At 40.2% G+C, this 16,396-nt stretch overlaps 1 protein-coding gene across 1 annotated transcript in view; it reads right to left on the bottom strand.

Annotated features, from left to right (window-relative positions):
- PASD1 (PAS domain containing repressor 1) overlaps positions 1–16,396 on the bottom strand; it is a 61,566-nt gene that overhangs the window by 27,982 nt on the left and 17,188 nt on the right. The window contains exons 7-8 of the mRNA XM_059156856.1: positions 15,851–15,981; positions 13,393–13,475 (exon numbers count right to left, since the gene is read on the bottom strand). Of these exons, the coding sequence (XP_059012839.1) occupies positions 13,393–13,475; positions 15,851–15,981 (214 nt within the window). The remainder of the gene's footprint in view (positions 1–13,392; positions 13,476–15,850; positions 15,982–16,396) is intronic.

Below are 16,396 nucleotides of genomic sequence, written 5' to 3'. Positions count from 1 at the left end.
GAACCAGATTAAAGGGGCGACCATGGTTCGACTCTGGGACAATCTGAGCATTGAAATAAATAATAATGGAAAAATAATATTATAATCCAGTGAATAAACAAATGGATAAATAAATAGTGCAGCAGAAGAGACAGAGAGAGAATAATTATAAATAATGATAAAACAAATGCAGCAAAATTCCAATCATTGTGAGTACAAGTAGAGGAGGACACATACATATAGTTCCTGCCAATACTCAAATAAAAGTTCAAAAATTAACAAAAAAGTTTAACAGAACTAAAGCAGAAGAATATTCTGGAATACAAAAAGATAGGGCAAAAAATATTAGGTTGAAAGAGAGCCAGAGCATGTCCCACTTCCTCAGATCCTAATACCCAGCATGACATCTTCATTACAAAAGACGAATGAACACCAGGAAGAGAGAAGATATTACATTGTTAACTGTCTGAGCAGAATTAGCAGCTGTCAGTGTATTTGCCCAAAACTACTTTTCATAAAATAGGCTAATACTCGATAATTTGTTCCCAGTTTTTCCAAACTTTGATGATATTTATTAGACTCCTTTTCATTACTGTCTAAGCCCTCAGTGATTTCGGAGCTGCTTCAATGAGTTTTGAGTCTTACTTTGAGCTTTTCAAAAAATATTAACAATGAAATTACTCTTATCAATTGTAAATCTAATAAGGCAGTCTAATGACTGTATGCTCTGAGATGATCAAAATAATATGTCATATAGCTAAATTTGGAATACAGGTGGGTTATGATTCATATAAACACAATGAAACATAAAACCCAGAATCCTGAGCCTGCTCCCCCTTCTTCTTTCTTCTTCCTTCTCCTTCTTCATTTTTTAATGGCTTCCCTGCTCAAGAACCAGGTCCTGTACATACTAACACAATAATTTAAATGGAAACCAAGTGGCTGGCTCCAGATCTAACAGCTGCAGCTGCATGGGAATGGACCCCAACTCCTTTCCTTATCTATTAGCACCAGGAATCATCATGTGAGAGTCCCTCAGGCAAGTGTGAAAGCATGCAGTTATTAGAGTGGATATGACCTCCAAGCTGGGAATTCTGTCATGTTTAGACAGACACACACAGCCAGGTGAGGTGGACACGTTACAGAGAACAATTTGGGTGTTAATGGATATAGAACCATCTCATAAGAATTTAAAATGTGCTGGATTTAAACAGGAAAAGCCAACAACCTTAAATTAATAGAAAAATAAGAGTATTTAAGATATTACCAGAGACAGACTTCAGATCATGACCATAAGCCAAGTTGACATGTAACCCTTTGTAATTAATAATGTCATCATAGCACAGTTAAAGATTTAGTATAGATTTAAATTATAATTACTCTATTTTTTTTTTAAATATAACAGGAATTTTATTTATTTACTTATTTTTTTTTCCATTTTTTTTTAAATTTTTTATTTTTTATAAACATATATTTTTTATAAACATATATTTTTATCCCCAGGTCTGTGAATCACCAGGTTTACACACTTCACAGCACTCACCAAATCACATACCCTCCCCAATGTCCATAATCCCACCCCCTTCTCCCCAACCCCCTCCCCCCGGGAACCCTCAGTTTGTTTTGTGAGATTAAGAGTCACTTATGGTTTGTCTCCCTCCCAATCCCATCTTGTTTCATTTATTCTTCTACCCACTTAAGCCTCCATGTTGCATCACCACTTCCTCATATCAGGGAGATCATATGATAGTTGTCTTTCTCTGCTTGACTTATTTCGCTAAGCATGATACGCTCTAGTTCCATCCACGTTGTTGCAAATGGCAAGATTTCATTTCTTTTGATGGCTGCATAGTATTCCATTGTGTATATATACCACATCTTCTTGATCCATTCATCTGTTGATGGACATCTAGGTTCTTTCCATAGTTTGGCTATTGTGGACATTGCTGCTATAAACATTCGGGTGCATGTGTCCCTTTGGATCACTACATTTGTATCTTTAGGGTAAATACCCAATAGTGCAATTGCTGGGTCATAGGGCAGTTCTATTTTCAACATTTTGAGGAACCTCCATGCTGTTTTCCAGAGTGGCTGCACCAGCTTGCATTCCCACCAACAGTGTAGGAGGGTTCCCCTTTCTCCGCATCCTCGCCAGCATCTGTCATTTCCTGACTTGTTGATTTTAGCCATTCTGACTGGTGTGAGGTGATATCTCATTGTGGTTTTGATTTGTATTTCCCTGATGCCGAGTGATATGGAGCACTTTTTCATGTGTCTGTTCGCCATCTGGATGTCTTCTTTGCAGAAATGTCTGTTCATGTCTTCTGCCCATTTCTTGATTGGATTATTTGTTCTTTGGGTGTTGAGTTTGCTAAGTTCTTTATAGATTCTGGACACTAGTCCTTTATCTGATATGTCGTTTGCAAATATCTTCTCCCATTCTGTCAGTTGTCTTTTGATTTTGTTAACTGTTTCCTTTGCTGTGCAAAAGCTTTTGATCTTGATGAAATCCCAGTAGTTCATTTTTTCCCTTGCTTCCCTTGCCTTTTGCGTTGTTCCTAGGAAGATGTTGCTGCGGCAGAGGTCGAATAGGTTGCTGCCCGTGTTCTCCTCAAGGATTTTGATGGATTCCTTTCGTACATTGAGGTCCTTCATCCATTTTGAGTCTATTTTTGTGTGTGGTGTAAGGAAATGGTCCAATTTCATTTTTCTGCATGTGGCTGTCCAATTTTCCCAGCACCATTTATTGAAAAGGCTGTCTTTTTTCCATTGGACATTCTTTCCTGCTTTGTCGAAGATTAGTTGACCATAGAGTTGAGGGTCTATTTCTGGGCTCTCTATTCTGTTCCATTGATCTATGTGTCTGTTTTTGTGCCAGTACCATGCTGTCTTGATGATGACAGCTTTGTAATAGAGCTTGAAGTCCGGAATTGTGATGCCACCAACGTTGGCTTTCTTTTTCAATATCCCTTTGGCTATTCGAGGTCTTTTCTGGTTCCATATAAATTTTAGCATTATTTGTTCCATTTCTTTGAAAAAGATGGATGGTACTTTGATAGGAATTGCATTAAATGTGTAGATTGCTTTAGGTAGCATAGACATTTTCACAATATTTATTCTTCCAATCCAGGAGCATGGAACATTTTTCCATTTCTTTGTGTCTTCCTCAATTTCTTTCATGAGTACTTTATAGTTTTCTGAGTATAGATTCTGTGTCTCTTTGGTTAGGTTTATTCCTAGGTATCTTATGGTTTTGGATGCAATTGTAAATGGGATTGACTCCTTAATATCTCTTTCTTCTGTCTTACTGTTGGTGTAGAGAAATGCAACTGATTTCTGTGCATTGATTTTATATCCTGACACTTTACTGAATTCCTGTATAAGTTCTAGCAGTTTTGGAGTGGAGTCTTTTGGGTTTTCCACATATAGTATCATATCATCTGCGAAGAGTGATAATTTGACTTCTTCTTTGCCGATTTGGATGCCTTTAATTTCCTTTTGTTGTCTGATTGCTGAGGCTAGGACCTCTAGTACGATGTTGAATAGCAGTGGTGATAATGGACATCCCTGCCGTGTTCCTGACCTTAGCGGAAAAACTTTCAGTTTTTCTCCATTGAGAATGATATTTGCGGTGGGTTTTTCATAGATGGCTTTGATGATATTGAGGTATGTGCCCTCTATCCCTACACTTTGAAGAGTTTTGATCAGGAAGGGATGTTGTACTTTGTCAAATGCTTTTTCAGCATCTATTGAGAGTATCATATGGTTCTTGTTCTTACTTTTATTGATGTGTTGTATCACATTGACTGATTTGCGGATGTTGAACCAACCTTGCAGCCCTGGAATAAATCCCACTTGGTCGTGGTGAATAATCTTTTTAATGTACTGTTGAATCCTATTGGCTAGTATTTTGTTGAGTATTTTCGCATCTGTGTTCATCAAGGATATTGGTCTATAGCTCTCTTTTTTGGTGGGATCCTTGTCTGGTTTTGGGATCAAGGTGATGCTGGCCTCATAAAATGAGTTTGGAAGTTTTCCTTCCATTTCTATTTTTTGGAACAGTTTCAGGAGAATAGGAATTAGTTCTTCTTTAAATGTTTGGTAGAATTCCCACGAGAAGCCGTCTGGCCCTGGGCTTTTGTTTGTTTGGAGATTTTTAATGACTGTTTCAATCTCCTTACTGGTTATGGGTCTGTTCAGGCTTTCTATTTCTTCCTGGTTCAGTTGTGGTAGTTTATATGTTTCTAGGAATGCATCCATTTCTTCCAGATTGTCAAATTTGTTGGCGTAGAGTTGCTCATAGTATGTTCTTATAATAGTTTGTATTTCTTTGGTGTTAGTTGTGATCTCTCCTCTTTCATTCATGATTTTATTTATTTGGGTCCTTTCTCTTTTCTTTTTGATAAGTCGGGCCAGGGGTTTATCAATTTTATTAATTCTTTCAAAGAACCAGCTCCTAGTTTCGTTGATTTGTTCTATTGTTTTTTTGGTTTCTATTTCATTGATTTCTGCTCTGATCTTTATGATTTCTCTTCTCCTGCTGGGCTTAGGGTTTCTTTCTTGTTCTTTCTCCAGCTCCTTTAGGTGTAGGGTTAGGTTTTGTACCTGAGACCTTTCTTGTTTCTTGAGAAAGGCTTGTACCGCTATATATTTTCCTCTCAGGACTGCCTTTGTTGTGTCCCACAGATTTTGAACCGTTGTATTTTCATTATCATTTGTTTCCATGATTTTTTTCAATTCTTCTTTAATTTCCCGGTTGACCCATTCATTCTTTAGAAGGGTACTGTTTAGTCTCCATGTATTTGGGTTCTTTCCAAACTTCCTTTTGTGGTTGAGTTCTAGCTTTAGAGCATTGTGGTCTGAAAATATGCAGGGAATGATCCCAATCTTTTGATACCTGTTGAGTCCTGATTTAGGACCGAGGATGTGATCTATTCTGGAGAATGTTCCATGTGCACTAGAGAAGAATGTGTATTCTGTTGCTTTGGGATGAAATATTCTGAATATATCTGTGATGTCCATCTGGTCCAGTGTGTCATTTAAGGCCTTTATTTCCTTGCTGATCTTTTGCTTGGATGACCTGTCCATTTCAGTGAGGGGAGTGTTAAAGTCCCCTACTATTATTGTATTATTGTTGATGTGTTTCTTTGATTTTGTTATTAATTGGTTTATATAGTTGGCTGCTCCCACATTGGGGGCATAGATATTTAAAATTGTTAAATCTTCTTGTTGGACAGACCCTTTGAGTATGATATAATGTCCTTCCTCATCTCTTATTATAGTCTTTGGCTTAAAATCTAATTGATCTGATATAAGGATTGCCACTCCTGCTTTCTTCTGATGTCCATTAGCATGGTAAATTCTTTTCCACCCCCTCACTTTAAATCTGGAGGTGTCTTCGGGCTTAAAATGAGTTTCTTGGAGGCAACATATAGATGGGTTTTGTTTTTTTATCCATTCTGATACCCTGTGTCTTTTGACAGGGGCATTTAGCCCATTCACATTCAGGGTAACTATTGAGAGATATGAATTTAGTGCCATTGTATTGCCTGTAAGGTGACTGTTACTGTATATGGTCTCTGTTCCTTTCTGATCTACCACTTGTAGGCTCTCTCTTTGCTTAGAGGACCCCTTTCAATATTTCCTGTAGAGCTGGTTTGGTATTTGCAAATTCTTTCAGTTGTTGTTTGTCCTGGAAGCTTTTAATCTCTCCTTCTATTTTCAATGATAGCCTAGCTGGATATAGTATTCTTGGCTGCATGTTTTTCTCGTTTAGTGCTCTGAAAATATCATGCCAGCTCTTTCTGGCCTGCCAGGTCTCTGTGGATAAGTCAGCTGCCAATCTAATATTTTTACCATTGTATGTTACAGACTTCTTTTCCCGGGCTGCTTTCAGGATTTTCTCTTTGTCATTGAGACTTGTAAATTTTACTATTAGGTGTCGGGGTGTGGGCCTATTCTTATTGATTTTGAGGGGCATTCTCTGAACCTCCTGAATTTTGATGCTCGTTCCCTTTGCCATATTGGGGAAATTCTCCCCAATAATTCTCTCCAGTATACCTTCTGCTCCCCTCTCACTTTCTTCTTCTTCTGGAATCCCAATTATTCTAATGTTGTTTCGTCTTATGGTGTCACTTATCTCTCGAATTCTCCCCTCATGGTCCAGTAGCTGTTTGTCCCTCTTTTGATCAGCTTCTTTATTCTCTGTCATTTGGTCTTCTATATCACTAATTCTTTCTTCTGCCTCATTTATCCTAGCAGTGAGAGCCTCCATTTTTGATTGCACCTCATTAATAGCTTTTTTGATTTCAACTTGGTTAGATTTTAGTTCTTTTATTTCTCCAGAAAGGGCTTTTATATCTCTCGAGAGGGTTTCTCTAATATCTTCCATGCCTTTTTCGAGCCCGGCTAGAACCTTGAGAATTGTCATTCTGAACTCTAGATCTGACATATTACCGATGTCTGTATTGATTAGGTCCCTAGCCTTCGGTACTGCCTCTTGTTCTTTTTTTTGTGGTGAATTTTTACGTCTTGTCATTTTGTCCAGATAAGAGTAAATGAAGGGGCAAGTAAAATACTAAAAGGGTGGCAACAACCCCAGGAAAATATGCTTTAGCCAAATTAGAAGAGATCCAAAATCGTGAGTGGGGAGAAAGGGGATAAAAAGAGGTTCAAAAAGGAAGAAAGAAAAAAGAAAAAAAAAAAAAAAAGAAAAGAAAAGAATTTTTTAAAAAAAGAAAACACCTAAGAAAAATGTAAAAATATATATATATATATATTAGATAAACTAGTAAAAAATCGTTAAAAAAGAAAAAGGTAACAGTTAAAAAAAAAAAAATTTTACCCGAAGGCGAGAAAAAAAAAAAAATGAAAAAGAAAAAAATTAAATTAACTGCAAGACTAAAAATAATCACAGGAAAAAAGCCATGAGTTCCGTGCTTGGCTTTCTCCTCCTCTGGAATTCTGCTGCTCTCCTTGGTATTGAAACCGCACTCCTTGGTAGGTGAACTTGGTCTCGGCTGGATTTCTTGTTGATCTTCTGGGGGAGGGGCCTGTTGTAGTGATTCTCAAGTGTCTTTGCCCCAGGCGGAATTACACCGCCCTTACCCGGGGCCGGGGTGAGTAATCCGCTCGGGTTTGCTTTCAGGAGCTTTTGTTCCCTGAGCGCTTTCCGTAGAGTTCCAGAGGACGGGAATACAAATGGCGGCCTCCTGGTCTCCGGCCCGGAGGAGCCGAGAGCCCAGGGCCCCACTCCTCAGTGCGCCCTCAGAGAACCGCGCCCAGTTACTCCCGTCTGCCTGACCTCCGGCCGCGCTCCGAGCTCACCGAGCCTGCGACCGGTTCAAGGTAACACGGAGCTGCGAGCTTACTGTCGGCTCTGTCTCTGTAGCCGGCTTTCCCGTTCCAATACCCGCAAGCTCTGCGACACTCAGACACCCCCGATCCTTCTGTGACCCTGCGGGACCTGAGGCCACGCTGACCCCGCGTGGGCTTCGCCCCGGTTTAGCCTCTGGAGCGATGTCCCTCCGCGGAACAGACTTTTAAAAGTCCTGATTTTGTGCGCGGTTGCTCCGCCGCTTGCCGGGAGCCGGCCCCTCCCCCCGGGGTCTATCTTCCCGTCGCTTTGGATTCACTTCTCCGCCGGTCCTACCTTTCAGAAAGTGGTTGTTTTTCTGTTTCCAGAATTGCTGTTCTTCTTCTCTTCGATCTGCCGATGGATTTTCAGGTGTTTGCAATCTTTAGATAAGCTATCTAGCTGATCTCCGGCTAGCTGAAGCAGTCTCAGCTTGCTACTTCTCCGCCATCTTGACTCCTCCCTCCTAATTACTCTATTTTTAAAAATACTTCTTAATTGATAATAACTTGGCTTTGTATAGTATTTTACAAAGCAGATAGATCTCATTTAGTTATCGAAGCAGATAGCTCTCATTTCCTTATCTTATTGGATTAAGATGCACTTTCTGCAGTAATTATCTTTACTGTTTATAGATAAAGAACCTGAGAGTCAAGGAGGCTTCTCCAAGATCACACAACTTGTAAATGGTCAAGCTGAGAAATAAAACCCAAATACTACCAAAGATGACGGCAGGCAGCGTGGAGTAGAATTAGCCAAGTAACTTGCACAGGGAGAGCAGGAAGACTTGACTGAAGGTTTAAGAGGCTGTGAAAAGGTCTCTGTGGAGAGCTGAGCTGGCCACCCTATTACATGACACCATCGGGAACTGCCAACATTGCACTGTTATTTAATTGATAAAAATGTCAACGGCATATGGCAAAATCTAAATCAAATGTAACCTCCCCCAACAACCTTCCCTATCCCTCTTCATTGCTTAACGTTTGCCCTTGGCCCTCCTCACCATCTTTTCTACTCCATTCTATTGATTTATGTTTTGTCTTTCTCTTCCACTAGAATGTAAACTCCAGGCAGTTAAGGATTTTTGTTCACTGCTGTGTCCTCAGAGCCTAGAACAGAACTTCTCATACAGAGCAGGTGCTAAATATGAATGAGGTTCACTGGGACTGGAATGATGAGATTGGCAAGCTAGCTCCTTAGTGGTAGAGAAACCAAATTTAACAGCCTGTGATACAAAGATACGCAGGATCTTTTCCTGCTCAAGATGGGGTGGACACGAGGAATCAAGTCAGTATAGAATAGTACCAAGGCTCCATACAACAAAAGTATGCTTATTAGAATCATCATACAACTTTATAAAATTCTCTTCCCATCTTTGTACAACTAACTTCTCACTGACACAAGCTAAAAGGGGGAATTAAGCAGGAACATTCTTTTTGGTGCAGCTGCTGACAGGTGGAGTCTCCCCAGGGACCAATTCCAGCACTGTAGCAGTTTTTGAAGACTGCAAGCAAATATAAGAGCTACTAGAACCCTTAGAAATGCTTGACATTTGATTTTCTTGTGTTCTTTACTCTATCGAAGGGTGAGAAGATGCTATCTTCATCAACAGTGTTAGGGTTAATCATTGTAGTGTCCTATCTATTAATTGCTCTCTCCTCTACATTTAAGGTGAAATTAAAGGAAAAAAAAAAGATTTTCTCCCAATAACATCCCAATCAAGGACTTCTTAAAGACTCCTTGAGTTTTTTCCCTGGAATCCCATACTAGCCACAGCTCCTGAAACTCATGTCCTGACAGGAATGAGCCCAAGAAAATCTGGGTCCTAATTCCAGCTCTACTGTGGAACCAACTGTGTGAGTTTGGGCAAATTGCATATGCTCTATGACTATGTTCCAACAGGTCTAATCCTATTGTGAAGGCCATTGTACTGAGACGATGCTACGGTGGGAATTTGGGCCTTACCTCTACGTACCACTGGACAAACTGAACGAGTAGTTAGGTACATCCTTCTGACTCTAGCAGGAGACAGATAGGAGAGGGCTACACAGTATTCCAGTCTTGGTCTGCCCCTCACTGACTTTCGAGTACTCATGACTTCTTTCTATCTTCAGTGGTCCAAGCAAACAAGACCTTCCACTCCAGTGCATATGTAGTTTTAATGGAAAATAACCCAACCCTTGAGTCCCTCCCCTGAAATGAAATATTCCTTAGCCTCAAATCTGAAATATGCAAGACAAGATATCTTCCATGGAAACAGACTCTTCTGAAGATCTCACATTTCCCTCATTGTGTTTCTTTCATAAGTACAAAGTTTTCAAGCCTCTTAGCAAGATGCTTCTTACCTTTCAAAGAACATGTAGAATTACCAAGAAAAATTCCAGAAGCACTTTAGTCCCTATGGTCCCTATGACTTATGTGCCTGATTACTTTTTAACTATCCCTCTGTCTATAAAATGGAAGCCAGAATACCAATGACTGCAAACTATGACCCTGACATGCCACAATCTCTTCTCCTTATTTAAAAATATCCTGAGGACAAGGATCAAGTCTTTGACAAAAATAAGGCAATACTAGTTTGCACCAACTTATAAAAATACTGCATTATGTTTGAGAGGTTTCATGTCATGGAATAGATTACTGTTTTGATAGGATCAATTAATCAGTCAGTCCCTGAGTAGATGTTTGTTTTCTGCTTACTCAACGTGAGGCTCTGTGCCAGACAGGGACAAGACTGACAGCTCCTCCCTTACAGACCTCAATATAGTGGATGAGCCTGGTCTACCCACAATCCATCATGTGAGAGTTGAGATGGCTGAGAGCAGAGCGGTGACCATGGTGTTGGTGGAGAGGGGAAGGATATGAAAGGGACAGGGAGGCTGGAATTAAACAGAATGTCTTCATCAGACCCATCAGCTCTGTCCTAAGTGTTATTTTTCCTTCTTACTGTCTACATGGTATATAATCCATTGCAAAATTTTTGAAGGAAATTTAGTAATATTTTATAGAAGTATAGAACATATAAAACTAGAGTACAGGGGCGCCTGGGTGGCTCAGTGGGTTAAAGCCGCTGCCTTGGGTTCATATCATGATCTCAGGGTCCTGGGATCGAGTCCCGCATCGGGCTCTCTGCTCAGCAGGGAGCCTGCTTCCTCCTCTCTCTCTGCCTACTTGTGATCTCTGTCTGTCAAATAAATAAATAAAATCTTAAAAAAAAAAAAGAAACTAGAGTACATTCATCCACACTGGAGTGATAATTTCTTACATTATTAGAAGCCTCAAGAAAACATTTTATATTCTATGTAGATCAGTGGCATAGATGTGGTAGCTGGTTCACTTCTGCATCAGAATATTTTTCACCCAATTAAACTCTACTTAAAAGTAAAACACAGGTTTCCTCACTCTCTGAACTCTATCTGAATCTTTGCTACAATGATCTGCTGATTGATACAAAATTCATTACCCATGTAGTTTGTTGCAATTGCATCTCAGATATTCTCCTAACAGGAGAGCGTCTTGAGTTCATGCTGTTTAAACGTGTTATGTTTTATAAATATCCTCTTCCCCAGATTATTCAGTAAAAGGTCTTGTAATAAAGTAAAAACACTAATGAAGGAAATGTGTGCACTCTGAGAAAAACCGGGAGTGATAACGCACATTGAGAAAGTGGAATGACTATTAGTCTTAGGCTTGGCCTCGCACGTGTCTGTCCCCAACACCTACAAACCACAAATACACTGCTGAATATTCACAAGAAATTGGAGATTCTGAAAAAAAAAAGTTTTGCTGGTGCAAGTGAGTGTGATCCTGGCATGAGCAGACTTGTCACATTCACCAAATTACAAATGGAGTCCCATGTTAGTGAGAGCTGCAGGACACCAAGCCCATAGAATGCAAACAGACTGCCATGGGGAGCTCTGCTTTCCATCCCACTGCTTTGTGTGTAGCTTCAGACAGTGGTTCACAGCCAAACACCTCTGAACTCTCCTGCCAGGAAGGGAAGATTCTCCCCTCATTGCTTAGATCCAGACACAGATGAACATCAGACATTTCCTGTTTAACTCATTTCTTCACCAGCTCTTTCTTCCTTACCATCCCCCACCACCAAATAGCACCAGTGACCACTGCCTCCAGCTCCCTCCTCTTACCACCAGATCTCACACAAGCATGTCTTTAATCATAAGAAACCTCTTGAAAATTTATCTTGTTTATTTTATTTTGCTAAGTATTATTGACATGTGGTACACATCTTTAATATATTATTTTCCCATTTATTTACATATACATATACACTGTGATGCAGAAGGAAAATGTAATCCACTCCCAACACAGGACAGTGTCTAGTATTATGGTTTTCTGCATACAGACATACCCACTAATGAATTTATCAAGTATTAAATAACTAGATAGTATCACAAACAATTTCTATTTTTTTTATTTTTTATAAACATATATATATATATATATATATATATATTTTATAATTTTTTATTTTTTATAAACATATATTTTTATCCCCAGGGGTACAGGTCTGTGAATCACCAGGTTTACACACTTCACAGCACTCACCAAAGCACATACCCTCCCCAGTGTCCATAATCCCACCCCCTTCTCCCAAACCCCCTCCCCCCAGCAACCCTCAGTTTGTTTTGTGAGATTAAGAGTCACTTATGGTTTGTCTCCCTCCCAATCCCATCTTGTTTCATTGATTCTTCTCCTACCCACTTAAGCCCCCATGTTGCATCACCACTTCCTCATATCAGGGAGATCATATGATAGTTGTCTTTCTCTGCTTGACTTATTTCGCTAAGCATGATACGCTCTAGTTCCATCCATGTTGTCGCAAATGGCAAGATTTCATTTCTTTTGATGGCTGCATAGTATTCCATTGTGTATCTATACCACATCTTCTTGATCCATTCATCTGTTGATGGACATCTAGGTTCTTTCCATAGTTTGGCTATTGTAGACATTGCTGCTATAAACATTCGGGTGCACGTGCCCCTTTGGATCACTACGTTTGTATCTTTAGGGTAAATACCCAATAGTGCAATTGCTGGGTCATAGGGCAGTTCTACGTTCAACATTTTGAGCAACCTCCATGCTGTTTTCCAGAGTGGCTGCTATTTTTTATAAACATATATTTTTATCCCCAGGGGTACAGGTCTGTGAATCACCAGGTTTACACACTTCACAGCACTCACCAAAGCACATACCCTCCCCAATGTCCATAATCCCACCCCCTTCTCCCAAACCCCCTCCCCCCAGCAACCCTCAGTTTGTTTTGTGAGATTAAGAGTCACTTATGGTTTGTCTCCCTCCCAATCCCATCTTGTTTCATTGATTCTTCTCCTACCCACTTAAGCCATCCTTGGTGGATAGTTAAATAGGTGTAAGAAGGGGGTTTAGTGGTACCTGCTCAACTGGTATTTTCCTGTGGGTTAGGAATGCGTTTTTATTTTTCTCATTCAAAATCATGGAATACTGCCTCCATTCTCTGAAACTCGGTTAACAAATGTTAATAAACAGATTATAGGGGCACCTGGGTGGCTCAGTGGGTTAAGCCTCTGCTTTCAGCTTGGGTCATGGTCACAGGGTCCTGGGATGGAGTCCCGCATCGGGCTCTCTGTTTGGCGGGGAGCTTGCTTCCCCCTCCTGTCTATCTACCTGCCTCTTTGCCTACTTGTGATCTTTGTCAAATAAATAAAATCTTAAAAAAAAAAGAAACATTATATTCACCAAAAAAGGGACACCTAATAGCAGTTGCCACAATGTGAACCTGCTGTTCCACCATTTAAAAGTATTTCAAGGAAAAGAAGTAATCAAGTACTACTTTTAAATGTAGTTTACATTTTAAATGTAGTTTCTCCTGGAGAAGTAATATTTATATTAGCTGCACAAAGGAATTCAGCCTAGTAGATTGCTCTTCTGGATTCAATTGCTTGTTTTTTTCATTTTAATGGGAAAAATATTTGTAGATACTATTTCTCTCATTTCAGTTTTGTTTAATAAAAGTGTACCCGAGGTCTCCCTCACTTACTTTAACATTAGCCTCTCACCTGTGCTCTGGAGATACAGCTTCCTCATCGGAGTCTTGTATCAGCAGAACCTCTTCCTCAGCTTTCTTTACAGTGAAAAGTTCCTGCAGAAAAACTAGCATTTTAGATACTTAAAATGTACTTATATAGTAAAAATACCAACACGTTTATATAGCATGTAGTAAATTTGAAAGCAATCTCATAACCAGTATCACAGCTAATCTGCATAGCAATGTGAAAAAGTCACTTGATTTTACAGATGTGAACACTGAGGATTATAGAGATGTAATGATCTAGCCTGAAATGCACAGCTAGTAGATTCAAGATCAAAGTAGATCCATCTCACACTTGTCCCCAGTTCACTGCTCTACCCACTGCACTGCAGAATCACACTGTGAAAAGTCTTCCTTCAAAAAGTCCTCTGTTCTCACAAGATTTGTTCTCCAAAGTGACCACCAATATGGAACAAATATCCTAGAAACCCAGAGGAAAATACAATAGATCCCAAATAGGGATCCTTGTTTCATGGGGGGGATGAGGGTGAGGGAAGTGTGCCAAATGAGATTTTTTTCTCAGAGGAGGAAGTAGATTTGGAGATGACCCCCGAAATGGGATGCCTGCTTCTCTGTGGCAGATATGAGAACTAAAATCCCAGAAAGCTGCCAGAGATACATAATGACTGGGGCAATCAGACCAAGCAATTTCCTTCAATTGCTTTTTCTCTCTGCCACTTTTCTCATGGTCTTAAATCTGGAAAAATGATGATACACATCACTGCTATACAACTGAATGTAAAGGGGTCCTTAACGGGTTTCCGAAATGTGGTCAGCTAAAGTTGGCATTCTAAACTAGAGAGGAAAAGTAAAGCAGGTCTTTTGCCCTCTCTCAATACTGATGATCACAATAATAATGATACAGATGATTATTTACTTTTCCTCTCTGCAACCTCTTTCCCAAGTGCTTACCATGCATAAGGTGCCATCTTATTCACTCTTCAAGACAATCCTCAATGAAGGTTCTAGTCTCACCATTTATAGAAAAAGAAACTGAAGCTGCAAGACGTAAGTGGCTTGGATGAGGTTCTGAAGCTGGCCTGGATCCAGAGGCCTCCCTCGCAAGGCAGTTGGATGTGCTGTACGTCACAGTTCACGTGGCTCTTGATTTGCACCCTCCACTCCCATATCGCCCTATCCAATTCATAGTGTCCCCGAATTGCTCAAGTCAGTTAATGGCACTTCCATTCACTGAGCTGCTCAGACAATAAAGCTAGGAGTCATTTTTCTCTCTTCTCCCACCCACTTTCATCACATCAGCAAGGACTTCATGCCCTGTCTGCCAGTGATGACCCAAATCTGTCTACTTCTAATCTGTATAACTTCTAACCCTAACCCTCATCACTCCAATCCTAGCCCAAGCCCCATCTCCCCTTATCGCACCCCTCTTGCCTAAGCTCTTGTTCCCCCAGGTTCCATTTCCCACCCAGCAGCCAGCCTAATCTTTTAAAAACAAAAACAATGAAATCAGATCATGTCATCCTGCTTTCCACTGCACTTGAGTAAAACTTAAACTCATGATCATGGTTCTCAAAGTTCTCCATAACCTGGCCTCTGTCTACCTCCTACTACTTCTACTACTCCTTCCCACTTTCACCTGCTTCTAGTCACATAATGGTATTTTTTCCTTGGAACCCTCCAAGCTAGTTACTACCTCAGTACTTTTACAACTGCTGAACCCTATACTTCTATTGCCTTCCTTTCTTTGCTGGGTCAACATCATCATTGTGGGTCTCAGTTCAAAAGACAGGTCGTCAGACAAAGACCTTCAATGTCCACTGTGTCCAAACTCCCTATTCCCAGTCCTTAGCATATGACTGTTTTATCATCCCTGTGGGACTTTTCAATATTACTTGCCTATTGTCTATTTCCCCTAATATTACTCCCCGACCTAGCATAGCAAATGACACATCATAGGTTCTTACTTAATATGTTACTTAGTGAATAAGTTCAATGAACTTCAATCTATCCAATGAATTCCAAATACTGATTTTTGTTTTTAGAGACAGAATCTGGGAGTGCTATATTAGCACAACACTAAGTGAGTAATGGCGGTCAGCAGTGGGGACAGCTGCCTCAAAATTCACTTTGTGACAGAAAACTTCCTTTGTCCACCTCCTAAAATAGTTTCTTTTCATATGACCCACCCTCAGTCCCCATATAACGCTTTCATATCACAGCAAACCACTTGTAAATGACTGAATATGCATCTCTTTTGGGTGTGTTGAGATCTCCACTGACACATTCACCTTCTGAAACTCTGAAGCTGATATTTCCTCAATCACATATCTTACTTAGCACAACCCCCTGCACACATGGGTTTCCTCAGCAACACAGTCCAGTAGCTGAGGGACCAAAGGGGATATGGCCTTTCAAAAGAAGCTCACAAGGCCACAGTAGGGAAGGCACACACACAACATACTCACCCGTAGGGTCTGAGCCCTGAAGAGAAAGATAGACCCCACCAGATAAAAACGATCCTCCAGAGGAAGATATGTAGGAGATGACTCAGCATAGGCATGGCTGGGGAAGAAGCTGCTGAAGAGCATCAAAGGTTCTAAGGGAGACAGAGACACACATGTGACAATCAAATGGAAAGGCCGACTGGCTACACAAGATGAACAACTGCCACATCAGTGGGCTATGTGCCAGCCCATTGACAATTTTAAGAATTCTGAGTCTCAGATTTTTCCCACCGTCCTTCTGTACCAGCTACCCTCCTCACCCAGGTCTCCACCAAAACATGAAGTCACTACTGAGAAATGACTGCTGTTGACTTCAGGGTGATATTCAGCCTTGTGTTCTTATTCTGTGGTTGGATGTTGTAGTCTCCAAAAGAAATTTAGCTCATTCAGTTTCTTACATTTTTCAATATGGTTTCAAAAAAATATGGTTTTAAGATTCAACCATGTTGTAGTATGTATATCTACAGGTCATTGCTTTCAAAATTTTCCATATTTTATATCTCCCAT

Source organism: Mustela lutreola, chromosome X, assembly GCF_030435805.1.
Source record: "Mustela lutreola isolate mMusLut2 chromosome X, mMusLut2.pri, whole genome shotgun sequence".
NCBI classification, from domain to species: domain Eukaryota; kingdom Metazoa; phylum Chordata; class Mammalia; order Carnivora; family Mustelidae; genus Mustela; species Mustela lutreola.
The sequence above is the reverse complement of the archived record's forward strand: the minus strand, read 5'-3'. Positions and strand labels throughout refer to the sequence as shown.